At 39.3% G+C, this 20,221-nt stretch overlaps 1 protein-coding gene across 14 annotated transcripts in view; it reads right to left on the bottom strand.

Annotated features, from left to right (window-relative positions):
* LOC115134253 (chromodomain-helicase-DNA-binding protein 2-like) overlaps nt 1-20,221 on the bottom strand; it is a 56,426-nt gene that overhangs the window by 13,927 nt on the left and 22,278 nt on the right. For 13 of the 14 annotated variants that reach the window (XM_065022566.1, XM_065022564.1, XM_065022556.1 and 10 more), the window contains 18 exons: nt 16,706-18,903; nt 11,074-11,299; nt 10,777-10,863; nt 10,495-10,556; nt 5,013-5,120; nt 4,171-4,326; nt 3,926-4,059; nt 3,446-3,671; nt 3,246-3,346; nt 3,056-3,097; nt 2,758-2,939; nt 2,485-2,609; nt 2,081-2,297; nt 1,891-1,980; nt 1,531-1,721; nt 1,207-1,395; nt 915-1,074; nt 535-687 (listed from right to left, as the gene is read on the bottom strand). In XM_065022566.1, the coding sequence (XP_064878638.1) occupies nt 535-687; nt 915-1,074; nt 1,207-1,395; nt 1,531-1,721; nt 1,891-1,980; nt 2,081-2,297; nt 2,485-2,609; nt 2,758-2,939; nt 3,056-3,097; nt 3,246-3,346; nt 3,446-3,671; nt 3,926-4,059; nt 4,171-4,326; nt 5,013-5,120; nt 10,495-10,556; nt 10,777-10,863; nt 11,074-11,299; nt 16,706-16,764 (2,508 nt within the window). In that variant the 5' untranslated portion in view covers nt 16,765-18,903. The remainder of the gene's footprint in view (nt 1-534; nt 688-914; nt 1,075-1,206; nt 1,396-1,530; nt 1,722-1,890; nt 1,981-2,080; nt 2,298-2,484; nt 2,610-2,757; nt 2,940-3,055; nt 3,098-3,245; nt 3,347-3,445; nt 3,672-3,925; nt 4,060-4,170; nt 4,327-5,012; nt 5,121-10,494; nt 10,557-10,776; nt 10,864-11,073; nt 11,300-16,705; nt 18,904-20,221) is intronic. The other variant, XM_029668038.2, reaches the window with a different exon arrangement.

Raw genomic sequence — 20,221 nt, 5'->3', positions numbered from 1 at the left:
ACAGCAGTAAAGCTATGTCTACAGTGATTTAACCATGCTAAAGCCCAGCATGAAGACAGTGGGCACTCTGGCTTTGGGGACCAGCCAGTCCCCATCAAAAATAACTTGAGGATAAAAATAACCATATACACTATCAGTCTGCCAGTGCATGTATGCTGCAAAACTAACATGAGCCGGTTAACACCAGAGTTGACACCAACACTGCTCCAATATCTCAACAGCTCCTCTACTGTTAACGCCTTCACTAAGTCAATATAATAAATATGGAATAACATTTTTATTTATTTCACCTTTATTTAACCAGGTAGGCTAGTTGAGAACAAGTTCTCATTTGCAACTGCGACCTGGCCAAGATAAAGCATAGCAGTTTGACATATACAACAACACAGAGTTACACATGGAATAAACAAAACATATAATGGAGATGTAAAATAACTAACAAGGAGATGTCATACTAAATACAAGAACAACAGGAGGAAGACTACTGAAGGTTTGGACCTGCCTTGCCATCCCCTGGGCTGTGTTATACCCTACCTGGAATGGGTAGCGCTTCAGGGCCAGGTACTCAGCCAGAATGTCCAACATCCGCACCATCTGGGAGAAGATGAGGACTCGGTTGCCCCTCTCCCGAAGTCTGGTCAGCAGCTTGTCTAGTAGCACCAGCTTCCCACTGCCCCTCACCAATGCCTGAGATTCACACAAGGTAAGAGGTCAAATCTGTTCTCCACCGCTAAACAAACCAATACATTAGTGTGGGTTGGATGGAATCATGCTATTTTAATCTATGTATTTCTCAAAATTCAAAACAGCAAAAACAGAGGAGATAATAAGTTCACAGTCATTTGCAAGGTAAAGACTAATTCACATAACACACCTTTTAATGCGTTGAGCTGAGCTCTTATTGCTGGTCCTACCTGCAGGTGCTCCTGTTGAGTGTCACACTCCTCCTCGGGCTGCCTGATGAGGAAACCATGGTTAGTGCACTTCTTCAGCTCCATGACGATGTTGAGGAAACCAGAGGAGCTGCCTCGGGTGCCTTTCTGCAAGGCTCTGAAGTTCCTGGTCAGAATCCACCTGAAACATTCACAAAACACATCACCAGTTAACTTCAATGACAAGGAGTAAGACCGTTTAGATACTGCTCAAATCATCTGTCCAGACTGGCAAACATTGATAGAGAGAAAAGCTACATATGAGGGAACATACTTGTAGTACTGCTTCTGCACAGCGGACATGTCCACACGGAGGATCTGTTCTACCTTGGCAGGCAGGGATTTCTCCACATCCTTCTTGACACGCCTCAGGAGGAAGGGCTCAAGGACTTTGTGGAGGCTCTGGTAGCCATTGTCAGTCCCTTTACCATGGTCGCTTTCAAAATCTTCCCAATTCTCAAACCTTCAGGAGGGGGAAAAGTACAATTGGATTGGGATAAGATTACTGTAAATTAATATAAATGTATAGGCTGTTCTTCTCAAAGTCAGAATTTGCCAAAGTTTATCTGATGTATTAAATAATAAAATAAGTACATACTTGTCAGGCATGAGGAAGTGCAGAAGGGACCACAGCTCTTTGAGAGAGTTCTGTAGTGGTGTCCCTGTGATTAGAAGTCTGTGGTTGGACCGGAACTCGATCAGGGTTTTGTACAACAGGGAGTCATCATTCTTCAGCCTGTGAGCTTCGTCCACACCCAGGAAGGCCCAGTTTATGTTCCCCAACACTGCCTATGGACAGGTCACACCAATAGAGTCAGCGGAGAGTTGCATTCAATCAAAGAATTCACTTTTTATTTCCATAAAAATACAAATGTGTACTATTTTGGCAAGTACAAATCCAAACTCATTTCTAAACATATCTGTATGAAAATACTTCCAAGCAATACTGATGCCTTACCTTGTCTTTCAGTAGAATTTCATACGTGGTTATAAGTGCATTGAACTTTATTCTCTTCGTCTGATGGCATACCCACTCATAGTCACGGATCTGTCCAACACAAAAGCAAAGCATTGGGGAACATTTACTTTTGGTTGGGCACAAGATCAACACGCTTCTTTAGAGTTCTGTAAAGAGCAGATTTCCATACCGATTTCCTGCTCATCACATCTCCCAGGTAGACCACCACGTTCATGTCGGGGGCCCAGGTGTCAAACTCTCTCTGCCAGGAGGTGAGGGTGGACAAGGGCACCACCACCAGAGAGGGCCCATACAGCTGGTGCTGGTGGAACAGGTAGGAAAGGAATGAGATGGTCTGGATGGTTTTCCCCAGACCCATCTCATCAGCCAGGATCACACTATTGCACCTGAAAAACACCGACCATAGAGTCTTAGTGTACATTTGTGTTTTTACAAAAACGACATTCAAACTATCTAAATGGCAGGTAATTGACAGTACACCTCAGTAAAGCATCAGTATAACCACTGAATGTGATGTTCCAAACCATAATAATCTGTTTCTCAATACAGCATTCCTCGTGACTTGACGTGTACCTGCACCAGGAGTGAGCCAGCCAGTTCAGTCCATCTAGTTGGTAATCTCTCAGCAGCAGGTTCTCATCCCCAATGTACAATGGCTGGTTCTTCAGTGCAACAAATCTGGGCCTCTGCTTCAGCACCTGAAATTAGAGTAAGGAAATCACTGCACTGTTCTAAAATGACTATAGCTGTAGCGCTTGTGTTCTAGCTGATAGTCAACTTTAAATAAAACATTTGTGATATGATACCATGTGCAATCCATCTAGTTAGGACACTTTCCTCACTCACTTTGCAGTCTTTGGAGGGGACTGTTTTGCTGGAGTTCCTGTTGGTGAAGCTGTCTATACAGTGCTGGAACTTCTTCCCCAGCAGAGCTCCATCCTCCCAGCTGCACTCTGAATAGGGCAGGCCCATCCACTTACACAGGTACTCCGGCTCATTGGACGACGACGCATTCTTGTGGCTGTGAGCTGATACACAGTGAAAACAACATCTTTAGTTGAAGTGCTTTTCAGAATCAAAATGTGCTGAGTATGATAATGATGAAGATATGATCATGATAATGTTGAGGATATGAGGAACTTACAAGGGAAATCAGACGGTCCCTGTGTCTTCCCTATTTTAGTCGCTGAAAATAAATATTTTTGATAAGCAAGAGGTTAAGTCTTGTAATAATCACACTTTGTCAAACAAATCTAATTTAATTGTTGAACCATTGCTGCAAGTCAATGAAGACCAATTTCAAAAGGAGTTTATTTAAATTTTTTTTTTTTTACCAATGACTCTTTCCAAAATTTGGAACTGCTTATTTAAGTCAGTGGTTAGCTCTTGTTGGCAGTTGTAGTATTCTGAATCCTCGGGGGATGCTTTGTTCAACCTTTGGAAGACAATCAGTGTCAGTAAGTAACAGAACTCATCAACAGTGAAAGGTAAAACGTCAGTGGTGTGTAGCTATGTGTACAAAACAAACCCTCACCAAGCATTGAGCTCATTGTTTTTCTTCTTGAAGTTCTCTAGTTTCTTCAGTCCCTTGACCTTCTGTTGAGTGAGGGAGTCGATGCTCTCCCAGGTGTTGTGGATATAGGACCAGCCTTTCCACTTGATCAGGTAATGGGTCTCTCCTTCATCCTTCTCAGAGTCAAAGTCTGCTCCGGGGTCCCCGTTTTCCTCCACAGCATACTGGGTAGTGGAAGCCCCACAGGCTAAAATAGATACACGCACAACATTCTGACATAAATATTTTCAATATCAGATTTTTATTCACAGTTTAAATTCCTAACCAGGCAGCAGCCTCTAGTAAACATGTCTCGTCTATCAGGGTAATATCATCACCTCTTCTGTGAGCCACAATATTTTTTGCCTTCTCTTTCATCACCTGCTGGCAATGTCTAACTAGATGGGTTAACACAATACAGGTGAGATACCGACAATAAGATACCAAGCGAAGATGCATCACCTCCTTTTTTGCCTGTTCTGGTGTCCATGATCTTCTCAATGGTCTCGCTGTCATCTTCCGGCTCCACCTCAGCTCCCTCCATCTCTATCAGGTCGTCAGAATCTGTCTCAAAGTCATTCAGGTCCTCCTTGTAACTGGAACAAACCAACACAACGCATGTAATGCAAAGTAATGTGACAGAAGCAATGCGGAACAGCAACACTTTCCTTCATATTTCAGATTGAACTAGTGAAACAATGACATACCTGACTTTGGCCGCCACCCTTCGCCGGGTTTGTCTCTTTGGGGTATCTTCATCATCGTCATCATCATCATCTTCCTCCACAGATGACTCTTGTTTCCTGGTTTTCATTCCCTTTGGAGGCTGCTGTTTTTTGACTGTAGATGATTTGGTCTGTGGTCTAAAATATTGAGTCAAATACACACATGAATCCCACTTCTAACCACTCAGCAAGACACTCTACTTACTAGTTTTTCCACTAACATCTCTAGCTGACTATAATCCCTCCTAACAACCTTACTCACACAAATGGCATGGAGACAGCTTCTAAACCTCTGACCTCAGCAATATGAATAATATCGGTGATAAGGTTACAGGTGAACGTCTTCATTAAATGCCTTTAGAGCACTAAGTGCTCAATTGGGGGAAATCATAAAGTCAACCCACAAAAGTGACACTGCAAAAACACTAATAAGACATCGCCCGATTTTTGGGCCATGTAGCTGGTATGTTAGCGAGCTTTCATCAGAACATCATTTTGGTTGACTTTGGGATTTTGACCAAGTATTTTTTCGTCATTCTTCCGAGTCTAAATTCAAATATTCACAGCCATATAGAATAGTAGAATGCATATCATAGTTGATACATTAAATGCTCAGTAATAAATACATAGAAAGTTTCACAATTATCAGATTTGAATTTACAGATTTCATATTTTGTTAGTGACTGAAGGCTAAAAAGAAGCCCAGTCATACAGTACTTTGAAAGCCCAAAAAAACACTAATATAGCTAGTTTCTGATTTCACACAATGGAAATGAAAGTGTACAGATTAGTTGTCTGAAGACCAGACTTCACTACATCCTTACCTTCTAGCAGGAAGTCGTCTGGATCTAACTTTCTCTTCCTGCTCACTGTCTGCACTGCTGGCATCCTCCTCCTGCTCCTCCTCCGAGTCATCACTCTTCCAGGTATTTCTTACAACACAGAAATACCACAAGTTCACCCTTTGGGCTTATTATGAGTCTACACCTGGCTTAGAGTGATCTGGTTAGCCAGGTTTGATGAGATATCTAAACAAACTAAAGTTCTGAAGACCATCTCAGTCTGGCTGGAACTCCTAATGACCCACGTTAGACGAGCACAAGCGCATGAAAATAGAAAGGACACAATACTGACAGCACAGAAAATAATTTGGCAACATAATGACAAATACAAACACCACTGAATTGAACGATACAACTAAATAAATGGCATGCAATTACATCCAAATAGTCATGGGATACTAATTAGGTGTGACCAATTATTCGACTGGTCGATTGTTTGGTCAACAGGCTGTTGATCAACAAAAAAATGTTTTGTCGAGCAGTAGAAAATACACACACACACTATTATTTTATGGCACACGAGACACCCGTCGTAATCACGCCCATCTCAGTGAACTAATCCATTGCGGAGGCTGCGGGGGTGCAGACGCCTCTGAAGGGTCGGGAATTTGTTATGTCCCCCCCACTTCGAAAACCAGTGGCGCCCCTGCCTTTAGATAACCACTCAGCGTGAAAAAGGGAAAAATGTCATGCTCTGATCCAGTGTAAACTTCAGAAAATAGGCATGCCTACCTGATTACTTCTTATCCCTTGCACAAATAGCCTATAGCTGTGTCTGTCCCGAGCTCACTGGCTGTTGCAAGGAGATTCAGGCTGGACCCAAGTTATTAGTTGTTTCAAGTTTGTTGCAGACAGGCCATGCATAGCCACTGTGATTTATAGGATAATTGTTTTTTAAATCTGGATATTTTCTACCTGCAGGCTGCAATGTTTTTATTTGTTGGCTTTATTGGCTGGTTTTACATAGTTGGCAATAGAAGTTACTTTTTAGGTTTGTATTATTTTCATTACTTGGATAGAATTGGATCTATATGGATAGAATCTTTGGATACGAAGATGTTATTATAAATTAAATGTAACTGCTCCAGGAAAATTTGCATATGAATACCATAACTGGCACACAGATCAGTAGAAATGGTAAGATAAATTGGCATTCCACATGAGAAGGTTTACAGACTCCTCGTGTAGCTTATTACCGGCAATTTCAGGAGCGTAACGGCAGAATCTGCAAAAGCCAGTAGGAGTGGGAGGAGGATGGTCGGGAAAGCTTAAGTTTTTGGTTCTTCTGGTTCTTGATCTCTGTCTCCCACTTGAGTCATTTGTGTCTTATTTTAACAAACAATGAGCTTAAAGCATCAGACAAGCTCAATGCATATATAGTTGATTTGATTAAAACACATAGGGTGTGTCTATATTTGGAAAAATACATGTTTAAAAACTTAGACCAATCGATTGGTCGAAAGAACAGACAACTTTTGGTTGACCAAGATTTGTTTTAGTCGGGGACAGCTTGGGCTGTTGCGATGACCGTATTACTGCCACACTGGCGGTCACGAGTCATGACCGTTTAGTCACTAATTAGGCTTCTCCAAGCTATGCTGCTGCTGCTGGTCATTGGTAGCTTACCAAACTTGCTACTAAACTTGGTACTAAGCACTCCATTGTCCCTCTAATCACTCTGACATCAATGCAAATGTATTAGAAAATCTAATAAAACACTTCATGAGAGCACGTCTCATTTTGCACAACATTTCTAAAGGCTGTGTAATTGTGGGGGAAAACAGAGTGATGTCCGTTAACAAAAAGAGGAGGATCCCATAAGCTTTCTATAGGCTAGGCCTACTAAATGTATTTATCAACTTCCTAATAGTTAGAACATTGCATTTATTTACTACAGGATTATAGCCTACCTGGCTGGATTAAAAATAAAAGCATCCTCCATTCGCTATTTAAGTGCCTGTTTCGATACAGGTGCATGATAATGGTCCATTCTAAATCATAACAAAATGTCACACATATATTACTTAGTTTATGTAAAGACAAGATTGAATCAAGAATAGTCTGATGGGTAACAATATTAGCCAATCACTTGTGAATGATATATTATCACCTGTGAATGATGCCCAGCATAAGAAACAATGCCATTCTTTTGCGACTTGTTCTAATCATAGTGGCCGATTTTATGTAGCCTAGCCCATAGGCCTATATGTTTTGATAAGCGTTGTATCACAACTAAAGTGGCCACTTCTTAAAATTAAACACATTAATGCGCTTTACAAGGGGTGTAGAGCCTAACTGGCAAAAAAGAAACATCCCTTTTTCAGGACCCTGTCTTTCAAAAGAGAATTCGTAAAAATCCAAATAACTTCAGATCTTCATTGTAAAGGGTTTAAACACTGTTTCCCATGCTTGTTCAATGAACCATAAACAATTAATGAACATGCACCTGTGGAATAGTCACTAAGACATTAACAGCTTATAGACGGTAGGCCATTAAGGTCACAGTTATGAAAACGTAGGACACTAAAGAGGCCTTTCTACGGACTTTGAAAAACACCAAAAGAAAGATGCCTAGGGTTCCTGCTCATCTGCATGAACGTGCCTTATGCATGCTGCAAGGAGGCATGAGGACTGCAGATGAGGCCAGTGTAATAAATTGCAATGTTCGTACTGTGAGACAGCACTACAGGGAGACAGGACGGACAGCTGATTGTCCTCACAGCGGCAGACCATGTTTAACACTTGCATAGGATCGGTACAACCGAACATCATACCTGAGGGACAGGTACAGGATGGCAACAACAACAACTGCCTGAGTTACACCAGGAACGCACAATCCCTCCATCAGTGCTCAGACCGTCCGCAATAGGCTGAGAGAGGCTGGACTGAGGGCTTGTAGGCCTGTTGTAAGGCAGGTCCTCACCAGACACCACCAGCAACAACGTCACCTATGGGCACAAACCAACCTTCACTGGACCAGACAGGACTGGCAAAAAGTCCTCTTCACTGACGAGTCGTGGTTTTGTCTCACCAGGGGTGATGGTCGGATTCGCGTTTATCGTCGAGGGAATAAGCGTTACACCGAAGCCTGCACTCTGGAGCGGGATCGATTTGGTGGTGGAGAGTCCGTCATGGTCTGGGGGCAGTATTTCACAGCATCATCGGACTGAGCTTGTTGCCATCACAGGCAATCTCAACGCTGTGCGTTACAGGGAAGACACCCTCCTCCCTCATGTGGTACCCTTCCTGCAGGCTCATCCTTTCATGACCCTCCAGCATGACAATGCCTCCAGCCATACTGCTCGTTCTGTGCGTGATTTCATGAAAGACAGGAATGTCAGTGTTCTGCAATGGCCAGCGAAGAGCCCGGATCTCAATCCCATTGAGCACGTCTGGGACCTGTTGGATCGGCGGGTGAGGGTTGGAGCCATTCCCCCCAGAAATGTCCAGGAACTTGCAGATGCCTTGATGGAAGAGTGAGGTAACATCTCACAGCAAGAACTGGAAAATCTGTTGCAGTCCATGAGGAGATGCACTGCAGTACTTAATGCAGCTGGTGGCCACGCCAGATACTGACTAACTTTTGATTTTGACTAGGGACACATTAGTCCATTTCTGTTAGTCACATGTCTGTGGAACTTGTTCAGCTCATGTCTCAGTTGTTCAATCTTGTTATGTTCATACAAATATTTACACATGTTAAGTTTGCTGAAATTAAATGCAGTTGACAGTGAGAGGACATTTATTTTTTTGCTGAGTTTATGAGCAGCACGTGAGATTCAAGTTTGGGGAAGATAACTTTCACCATAAATGTGCACCTTTATAATAAAAGCATTACATGCATGATTGCATTTGCGGTCACTTTTGATAATGGTGCTTTCCGCTAATGGAACAGTTGCGCTTATAGCTCAATACCATGTGTGCAATGCTGCGCTTATAATGTGAAGAAATAGCCTAATAGTTTATCAACATTTTGAGTTAAATGTTCTGATCTGTTGCGTTAGCCAGATTGCATAAAACATGTATTTTGATGCTAGTGGTTGTATTAACTTGGGATCTATTGCATCCCACAACTGTCCCAGATTGTTTGGAATATTTATTTCTCGCACTTTTGTACTATGGGGGAATAGTAGATTGACATAGGCTAGTGCTTTTGCTGTTCCTTAGGCCTACTCATCTTGTTGGCCGACGAAAAGCAAATGTGAACAGTTCATCCAATATCTTCACCTTGGAGTTGGATAAGGATATGTGCAGTTGTGTCCCCGATGTGTCTGTCTTAACTTGTAGCCTGTAAGAAAGACCCGATCACGTGACTGAAAGCCGTGTGATTGAGAGACACTTCAGATTGTGCAGCACACTCTGGTAGAAGGGCAGAACGCAGCACTCCAGGCCACAAAAGACCGTTTTTTTTAGGGTGCATTACAGCCACAAAGGGGATGCCAGCATGAAGTTTTACGCATTATCAAGAGCTTGTCAAATTGTGAATGCGAGACTGCCAAATGATGTACAAGCTGAACAAAAAAACAAAGCAGAGCTCACGCCTTTCAAGTGACTTAAAAAAAGTCAATCAAGTCTAGTCATGCAGCCTTGCAATGTATTAAAAATCAAACATATAGCCCAATGTTAGTAGAACAACTAAGTTACATTAATAAATTAAGCATATATGAGTACCCATTTCTTTGTTAACCGCTCAACACAGAATAGCCATGCACACTCCCTCAAATCGTTGAGAAAATGTATATTTTATTCAGCTTTGTTCAATTGTATTCTTCATTCAATAAAATAATGCCATGGAATTATAAGCAAATCTTGTCTGCTAAATGAACTAGTGTAGCCCACAGCCATTTGGCATAGCTACATCAGGGCCTAACAAAGACAACTCAGAGTATGCTATTCTTTTCTTCTGAAATAAGACTACATTTTCTTCATATCATGCTTCTTTAGACCTGACTAAAATAAATAATGGATTTAATGTGAACGTTTAGGCTATTTTGCATGGATTTATTAGACTTTTTAAGATGGAAGCCATGAGATGCTGTATGTGTTTATGTTAATTAATGGTCAATTACCATGAGACCGATAGTTATTTGCTTGACAATGACAAGCTGACAAAAATGTGACTGCCACAGTCCTAGATACTATACATGTACATGATATCAAACAACAATGTGAGTCAAGACTAAAGCAGAGTCTATTTGGATGACAGCAAGTGTATTTTGGGATAGCCAGTAAGGCAAACATATGCTATAGACAACTGCCCACTTCCAATTGCTTTGACGATTAGCCTACATCATGATTCAAATGATTTCTTGTGTTATTATAAATGGCATAACTTTTGAGCAGGATTTGACACAATATAGTACATTTATCTCTTGACATGATAGATTTTAGTTGATAAGAATAATCAAAATACAGAAGAAACTGAAATGAAAAGAAATAAACATCAAATAATCTCAATACTCACTCTTTCCTTTTTTGTCGTGTTGCTTTTCTTTTAGGACTTTCACCTTCTGAGTCACTGCTACCCTGCAAATGTGTTGAAATTGATTACATCTCAATGGGATATTCGGCTTTGCCGTTAGGGGTTGCAGCTACAGTGAATGAGACACCAATAAATCCACATCATATACACTAGATGGTGCAACTTCTGCATGTGCAAATCCCTTTGAGGAAAAAATACATTTTTAGTGGGGTCGGACTTTTAGTACATGGACATTTTTAGTATATTTCATGTTGCACTTCTTACCCCGGCTCCAATATTGAGACGAGCAGGTTCTTGCCTGCTGCGATTTGATCGCCTGACCCCATAGACATCTGGATGCTCTTCCCACATCTGGAATCAAAAACCAAATTGGATCATTGCATCTTTGCCTCCACTTTCTCCTTGACATTTTCAGTCTCCATCTGAATTGAGGCATTAATCCCTTTCTATATATGCACATGCATCAACGCTGTTGTGTAATATATTTGTTTCCAAAACGTCAAGGGTCTTTCAGCCCTACATAATACAACCACTTTGGAGTACAAGCCCTGCTTTGTTTACCTTCTTTACATCTGCCAGATTGTCTCTCTTTTTAACTGGTGGTTTGTCGTTGACCTCTGCTGAGGCTTGCTGGGATTCACTCTGAGACCCAGACTGGCTCCCAGATTCAGAGGAACTGTTGGACTCTCCAGAGTGGTGCGATCTTCTCCTCTCCCTGCCCTGTTCACTCTCCGACTGACTCCCAGACTCCGACCCAGAGTGGTTTGATTCTTCAGAGGCCGAATTGCTATAATATAAAAAATATGGAGTTCGTGTAAATAAAACATTCCTGCACTACTTATACTAAAAAAAATATATGTAAAAAATGATATTAAATTCTCTGGCAGCAGCTCTGATGGACATTCCAGCTGTGTAATGATCATGCTTATTAATCAGCTTCTTGATATGCCACACCTGTCAGGTGGATGGATTACCTTGTCAAAGGAGAAATGTTCACTAACTAGATGTAAACAAATTTGTACACAATTTGAGAAAAATAAGCTTTTTGTGTGTATGGAAAAATTGTGGGATTTTTAAAATTTAATCTCATGAAACATTGGACCAACACTTGTTGCACTAATATTTTTGTTCAGTATAGTATCAACCTTTTATAGTGGTGGATTTTAATTTGGGAAGCTATACAATAATTTCCTTGTCAATAAAAAGCCAATTTTATTAACAGTTTCTCTGACCTCCGACCTATTGTTAAACACTGATTTGGCTCAACAAATAAGGATCACTTTATTAATCCAATTGTACACAAGATCTAATGGAAATGTGACTCTCGCTTCATCCCAACCCCTATGAAAGACACACATACAGGTTGACGAGATCAGAGCAGGGGGCTGCCACACTGGGTAACCATGGAGCAGTTGTGGTGGGTTAAGTGCCTTGCTCAAGGGCACAGCAGCAGGCAATGGAATCTAGGTTTAGTATGTAGGACATGTTAACCTAGGCCAGGGGTATTCAACTATTACCCTACAAGATACAGAGCCTGCTGGTTGTCTGTTCAACCTGATAATTAACAGCACCCACCTGGTGTCCAGGGTCTAAATCAGTCCCTGATTAGAGGGGAACAATGAAAAAAAACAGAGTGGAACCTGAGTTTGAGGTACAGAGTTGAGTTTGCGGGACCTTGGCCTATACCACAAAGTAGAAAAAGCTGCGGAATGTGTAACATGTTAAATATAGAGTTCCTGTAGTACTGAAAAGACTACACACAACGCTAATGCCTTTAGTGGAGAGGAAACCGAAGACTCATAGCACCATAGTGTGCTCAGAGTAACTTTGTCATAACAAGCCCATTATCTCCACCTCAAACCAATCCTCTTACACAGATCTTTAAAAATACTAAACCCCATGCAAGAGAACCTGCTGGAGGTCACCTAGAACAGTGGTTATCAATCAAATCAAATCAAATTTATTTATATAGCCCTTCGTACATCAGCTGATATCTCAAAGTGCTGTACAGAAACCCAGCCTAAAACCCCAAACAGCAAACAATGCAGGTGTAAAAGCACGGTGGCTAGGAAAAACTCCCTAGAAAGGCCAAAACCTAGGAAGAAACCTAGAGAGGAACCAGGCTATGTGGGGTGGCCAGTCCTCTTCTGGCTGTGCCGGGTAGAGATTATAACAGAACATGACCAAGATGTTCAAATGTTCATAAATGACCAGCATGGTCGAATAATAATAAGGCAGAACAGTTGAAACTGGAGCAGCAGCACAGTCAGGTGGACTGGGGACAGCAAGGAGTCATCATGTCAGGTAGTCCTGTAATTCTTACATCAATCTGGGGTGCATATTATTATTGTCATGCTGAAAGACCTTTCCACAATATTTAAAAAGTTTCCTAGACTAAAATTCTCTTTGCATTCATTCAATTCCTAAAATAGCCTACAAATCTTCACAAACAACTATAACCTGTTGTAAAACAGTAGAGGGCGCCAAATAAGTCCTGTTTGCCAAAGCCACACGAGGGCTGCGATCAGCACGTTTTTACATTCTTGGACGTTCAATTTCAGAAATGGTGCTGTACTTTACGATCGGTTGAAAAACGGGGCGGGGTTATGGTTTGGGGAACGCTGTCAGTATGGCCAGTGCCCTTTAAAGACATCACTCATTGCTTCAAGCCACACCCACCAAACGGGAGCAAACGTACCTCAAAAGTCTGTTCAAGACAGTTTTGGTAAACGTGTCGTTCAGTACAAACCGTTCAGCAAACGTTCAAGCGAACTGAACGCACCTCAGTACACAGGGCCAACAGTGACTCAACCGAACAACATGAAGCACCTACTGAGATTCTGTCAAACAACCAATTATAACATTTAGATCTGAAATAATATTCACCTCAAGAGCACATCACAACATATACAATTTGTCAATGCAAACATAATTTAACTAATGTATGTAAACGATGACAAAACCATGCCCTGATTCATTGAAAACACTCCACATTATTAGTAATCTAACCAAATATTCCATATTCATGCTGTACTTTAGCTTGAAAAAGTTACATGCAACTAAAAAAAGAATATTCAATTTAAATTGAATTTCATAAGGAAACCAGAACAAATCACTGCAACGTGTATTTATTTAACTGTAATTCTTACATCATAAACACAGCAAATTACACAAGGGAGTAAACCGGTCTATGCCCCACATTGCATTAGTTAAATTTGCCATGATGGAATGTGCAGTACCCTGAATAGACTATAGGGGGTACCTAATTCCAGATCAAATCCACAGTCAAGACGACCTTGAATGGTTCAGACATGGAGTCGGCTGCTAGAATAGAACGAAGGAAAACAATTTCTTCCTTTGAAGCCATGCTTTAATACCATTGTTTAGTCACTTATGATACATAATTTCTGTAGTTAAATGAATACAATTAATAACTACAGGGTAAATTAGGAAAGCCTATAATAAATATTATATATCTTATTAATAATGAAATGGTTATATAAACATTCAGATAAGAAAAAAGGGGGGAAGGATTTGAATAAGTTCTTATTGTGATATCAAAAGGTATTGGATTGTGATATTAAAAAGGTATTGTAATGTATCCACCACTCAGTCACCCAGCAACAAATGCTCAAACCCCTTCCTCTAGTGAGAATGTAGCTGCTGCTGACTAAGCAAGCGCATGAGTGGGTGACTCCCTCCATTTAGTTAGGTCAGACATGGGCGGGACAAAAAATGTAACTGAACTACTACAGGCTGGTGGGTTGCTAGGTGAGGAATGAGCCAATCCCAGCTCAAAAGACAAGCCCCTGACCTTTGAAACACTTCCTGTTCCCATTCCTGTAGTTCTGAGCATACAGTTCTAATGCAGAAAGTCAGTCTATGCAGCACAAAGCAAGAGCCATTTTGTGACTTAAAAGTGGACTCCACTTCATGCAACACATTTTAAAAGAACATTTAATAGTAATCTGCTCTCACAGTGCATCTTGCTTCTATGTGCTTGAAAATAATCTTCTATCAGGACAAGAGCAGTCAAAAGTGTGGTAGATTAGGATTTTTTAGGGCAGACTAACTGTGCATGTTACTAAAATGGCTGCCAACAGGACAGCAAATGCACTTGCACAGCATTTCTTGGTTGACAGCATGCCTTCATGTCATGTTTTTCTGACCCATTACATTCAGGACTAGGGGCAGTTACCTGAAAAGTTAGCATTTGACAAAATCTATAACAAATGTAATGCTTATCTCTTGAGCAACCCAACCAGGCCTGTAGTTGAAGCATTCATGAAAGCCTATGGTTGTAGTAGATGTCAGTGACATCTGACAAGTTACAAAAACTGGCCCAAATGTCAAAATATAGGCCATGTAATAGATGACAAATATGAGGTTGGCCCAGGCCATGTAATAGATGACAAATATGAGGTTGGCCCTATTAGGCTTTAATTATGATATGCAGTCACCAATTATACATTGGCCTACACATGACATTAGTAACTTCCATGACTTAAGTCTAAAACTATCATTGGTTAGACCAGAGATGTGAGCAATGTGCACTTACCATGCCCCAGAGTATGAAATTATTTAAATATAATGGAAAACTATATTGTCAGATCTCATGTTAAACTCAAGACTACCATTAGATTATGCAAGCAAGAATGATTATTTGACAGTACAGACATGACTATCTCCCACATGGCATCAAAATAAACTGAGCACATGAGGTCCTTTAAGAAGATGTAGCACTTTTTATTGATGGTGAAATTACATTGTTTTGTGTTCCTTCTGTTTCCAACACAGAGATAATACATTTCAAACATTTGAATCCCAACTTTAGATTATACCTTTATCTGTAAAATAAAATAAATTCTTAAGTCCGTGAGACCATGAAAACATCTGCAATACATGATGTTTACCACCTTGGCACTTAGCTTCTGATACCATGGAACAGCTATTAGCCTAAGAGGAACTCATAATCACCAACACAGTTGATGTTGTACAAACTTCTAGTGCACAAGCACAGCTGAATTAAAAGGGTTATTGAGCATTGAGGACATCACTCAATTTAAATCAGAATAAGCTGTCCTATAAAATCTAAAATGTAGTTGGAGCATTACCACATAGTTGAAATTCTATTCATAGTCAACATAAATCAATTAGTGAACACCTAAGGTGTGCAAAATTCAACATGTCAATGGTTAGTCAGATGTGTGCACGTGTTGATCCCTTCAGAAAAATAGAGATTCATTGATGCCAATAATAATCCTGAATTAAATGGAAAAAGGCATCAATAACATTGTTTCCCCATATAAGTTAACGTCAATAGATACTTTCAGTATAAACCTAATTGAATAACTATTTGAAATGGCTATACATAACAAACATGTTGTAAAAGTGAAATAAAACATTAAATGTACAAGAGGACTGACTATCAGTGAAACTAATATTGAGCTTCACTTTCTTGCTGAGAAACACATGAAGTTCTGAGAACAAGATATCCAGGAGGTAAATAGATCAACAGGCCAAATAGAAACTAAAATATTGTGAACATTCAGTCAAGAGTGATTGTATGGCCTACTATACATTAAACAGTTCTCATTAAAACACAATAGTTTATGATTTAGGCTACCAAAATGTCTAAGTTAACATTTGTTTTAGTAGTCAACTGTTTTAAATGAAGACAAAGGTGTCTTTAAAACTTAAACTGCATAACGTTAGTTGTCTATGCAGATGAAACAAATGATAATGCGCATTAGATATTAATTTGAATATTCCTCTCAGCCCCATATGTTAACATTAGTAAATTAGAGGTTTCAAATGTTTAAAAAAGAATAAGCATTGTATGTTCAAATGGTGCAATGCAGTATCGACTAATAAGACAAGGTCATATTACAATGTAACGATGGAACAACACATATTGATATCATACATTTGTTCTTGGGGAAGAAGCCATAAACTTCTAGTTTGTATACATGTGGGTAAAGATGTAATTCAAAGAGCCTGAAAGTTCAGTATTTAGTGTAACAAATGCTAAGAAAAATTAGGGTGTGGCTATTAAAAACCAAGGTCATTGATTTGAAACGGGTACAAATCGGGACAACTTAAGTAGCAAATATGTTCACAGGTGATCAACCATGCTTGTCAAGGTAAACAATCAAGACAGATGTCAAAAAAGTGAAAATATAGAAGATCGTACCTTGATGCGTTGCTTTGAGTCGAACCTTCATCTTCTTGCTTTTTATTCTTATTCTTCATCGTCGTTTTATCTTGAAAACGTTTGATTTGATGATCTTATGTCCTGGTATTGACTGTCAAAAGTTAGAGGGATGGACCATTATAAAACTCCCATAAGATTGTTTTTGCTCAGAGGACAGTAAAAACCTCCACGTTATGAAATAAGCCATCAGCATTGTGTCTGACGTTTAAAACTGGCATTATTTATATTACTATATACATTATCGATTAATAAATGACAACTGATGACATCCTGTGATAAAAAAAAAGCCAAGTGTTGAGTATTTCAATTAGATTCACCGATCGAGCCACATGCACAAATTCTAACTGCGTCACCAAACAAAGAACGCCTAAACTGTGATAAATGAAAAAACAATCGATTGTAGGTAGGCATTATAAAACGTCAACATACCTATTCCATGTACAGGAAGGTATAATGAAGTTAGATTCACATCCGCAAAAGCAGACTTTAATACTTATGACATTAAACTTAAAATAAATGCAATTTAAAAAAGGTTGAATGAAAATAAACAGGCACAAAAAAAACTAAATGTTGATAATAGGATAATGAAACCTCACAAAAGTGATACTGAGACGAAATGCTAGAGCTCTTCACAGAGCACACTAAAAATGGAGGGGCGCCATGGCTGCCAAACCTAGGCAGAGAAAACAACGACTCGCGCATACACGCTGCAAAACGGATCTACACGACGAAAAACGCATTAAACACCGCAGAAAACGTAATTCACTGTTCACTATAGTAACACGGTTTCTTTTAAGTAAAACTAATATTAATAGCGCGTCATATTCGAGCTGGATTTCATGAAAAAGAAAAGGTCTGACGAAAGCCCAGTTAATTGTTCCCTTTCCCAAGGCTCATCCGCCATCTAGAGCTCCTTCCTAGCTCTGAAAGCTTTGCCTTTGATTGACGTTATTTCCATTTACCCCACACTCAGGTGATGTCCAAAAGTCCCACCCCCTTAATTTTGTATAAAAACGGCGAAACTATATTACATTTTTATATTTTTTTTTACATTTAGTTTCTTCACGTCAAGAGGATATCATTTGACAAATTTAGATACATATTGAAACAAAAATGGGTTTAAAGTTGAATAATATTTAAAACACTGAGACCCATCACTTCCTGTTCAGACAGGAAATAAGACTTCGGAGCCATTTTAGACGCAAAGAACCTTGGACACCATTTCAGTTCTTGCTCCGTTTTAACTCTTTGTATTATGTAGAGCTGCAGTGTATAACTTTTATTGGTTTAATTAAGTGTCTTCACTTCACCATGGACTGCATCAATCACAATAAGCCATACGCTTTAACTTGACTTCAGTATTTTTAAAAAATGTAATCACGCAAAATCAGATTTTGTGGACAGAAGTCCTACCTAGAGTGTATAAATGGTACCCAAGTGTATGATGTAATTAACTTGAAAGGAAATTATCCCACCAGGGATGTAGTGTTACACAAAGGTAAGTTGCTAAGCAATGCTCGAGATGGAGACAAGTAAACGTAAACACTTCAGCAAAAAACTTTAGCGTAATAGGTGTGTGAAGATTCCCAAAATAAAAAGTTGCGTAAACTGTTATTTGCGTTTACCTTCTACTACATCCCTCGATCCTACGTAAAGGTAGTAATTACTAGCTAGCACTATTTATGTAATTTAAAATTGTATCCCTTCCACTGACTGGATGCATTAAGAAGCCCCAGAAAATACCAGACAGGTCATTACATTTTTGTGAAATTGATTCGAAGTTTGTATTTAGAATTTTCACATTTAGAAAATAGACAATATAGTCTGGTAACAATCTTGGGTAGCATATTGACCAATGAAAGAGTCAGAATAGTGAAAAAACATTGTTTTATTTAATATAAATAACAGCGCATTACGAAATCACAGAAGTAGAAAAGTACTCTAATTGAATGCAGTAAAAGCAACTATTACAATAGCCTATTCAAACAACTGAGTCCAAAGAATCCCCAGCACAAGAGTCCATGTGAAAGTTTAAGTAATTCCAATTGACACAGTCAAATAAAATCCAGAAAAATCCAAGCAGTCAGCTTTTCAAAAATCCAATTAGCTCCCAAATCCCAGTCGCCATCTTGATGACAAAGCAGTTGTCTCCACTTCAATGTCCAGTAGAATTGGGTCTTTAATGGAATTAAGAAAAAGATGAAATGAGTCAAAAAAAAAATATATATATATATATTACATTTAATTAATAATGAACTATTGTCCAAACCCATCAGGTAGATTTTCTTTTGGCCAAAATAGCATCAATAACTCCACAAAAGATTCCAATTCTGAATAGCTAGCTAAAAGTCAAGTTGGTAATGAAACCCAGAAGTTTAAAATGTCTGTACATTACTGCAGTATGCGGTAACAAATATCGCAATTCGAATCAATGAAAAAAATATTATAATAATAAAAATATATCTAAGAGCATTAAGGGCTGAATCCTTGCTCCCCATACATATAACATGTAATTTGTAAACAGATTGGACAAAATATAAATGTCAGAATTCTGACCTATTTGCCCAAATGGCATTGTGTGCCTTTTATCGCTTTTAAAACACCAACAGAGATGCTCATGCTTTTCAAACATGAACCGAAGACAATGAAGTGAATAAATATATGGAATACTAAAAGTAATGCAAGTGTTCTAGTATGAACCTCAAAACTATCTGAACTGGGAAAGTCGGGAGTACAACAACTATTTCCTACGTGGGAGCTTGTTGTGATCGGTTTTGGATGTCGGAAACTCGTAATTATGGCGATTCAGGGAGCTTTACAGAAGTATCCCAACCCCGAGTTTCCGATAATTCCGAGAAAACATGAACGTAGCATTATGCAATTTAATAGCAACCATTCAACACATTTTAGAGTTGAACAATTGGAAACAACAAAAGACAAAAGAGGGAATACAACAAAATTGCATGCACAAGTAAAAGCTAAGCAAATGGAATGTTCTAACACATCTATTAATTGAAACATATGACCGTTCACTATAACTTATATTTGAATGTGGATCATGTAAATTAGTTATTTCTCAAAATTATCAGAAAAACGAATTATGCCATGGTTTGTGATCTACTTCTGGAATTGCACCATGCTCTTTAGATGTTACCAATTTATTTGATAACATTAACTTGATACGGTTTATTATTATTTTGCTGTCAGGCTAGGCAAAACTACTTAAACTGTCCATTAGGGGGCCCACCAGAATCACATTGAGTACACGTTGGCATGAGTTAATCTCATAATCTTGCAAAATTTATTTTCCAACACTTTTGGACAACTGACATTGCTGAACCATTACGGTTGTATCTAAACTATTGCAGCTTGATTTGTAAACAAAACACAAAACTACAAAACTAGTAATCATGCATGAGCTAAACTGCACAAAATATGCTAAATGTGCTTCCTCTGCATGCACCCTGCCTCCAAAATTTCCAAACACGACCAGCA

The sequence above is a fragment of the Oncorhynchus nerka genome, linkage group LG9a, assembly GCF_034236695.1.
Source record: "Oncorhynchus nerka isolate Pitt River linkage group LG9a, Oner_Uvic_2.0, whole genome shotgun sequence".
In the NCBI taxonomy this organism is placed as follows: Eukaryota; Metazoa; Chordata; class Actinopteri; order Salmoniformes; family Salmonidae; genus Oncorhynchus; species Oncorhynchus nerka.
This window is presented reverse-complemented; position numbering and strand designations above follow the sequence as displayed.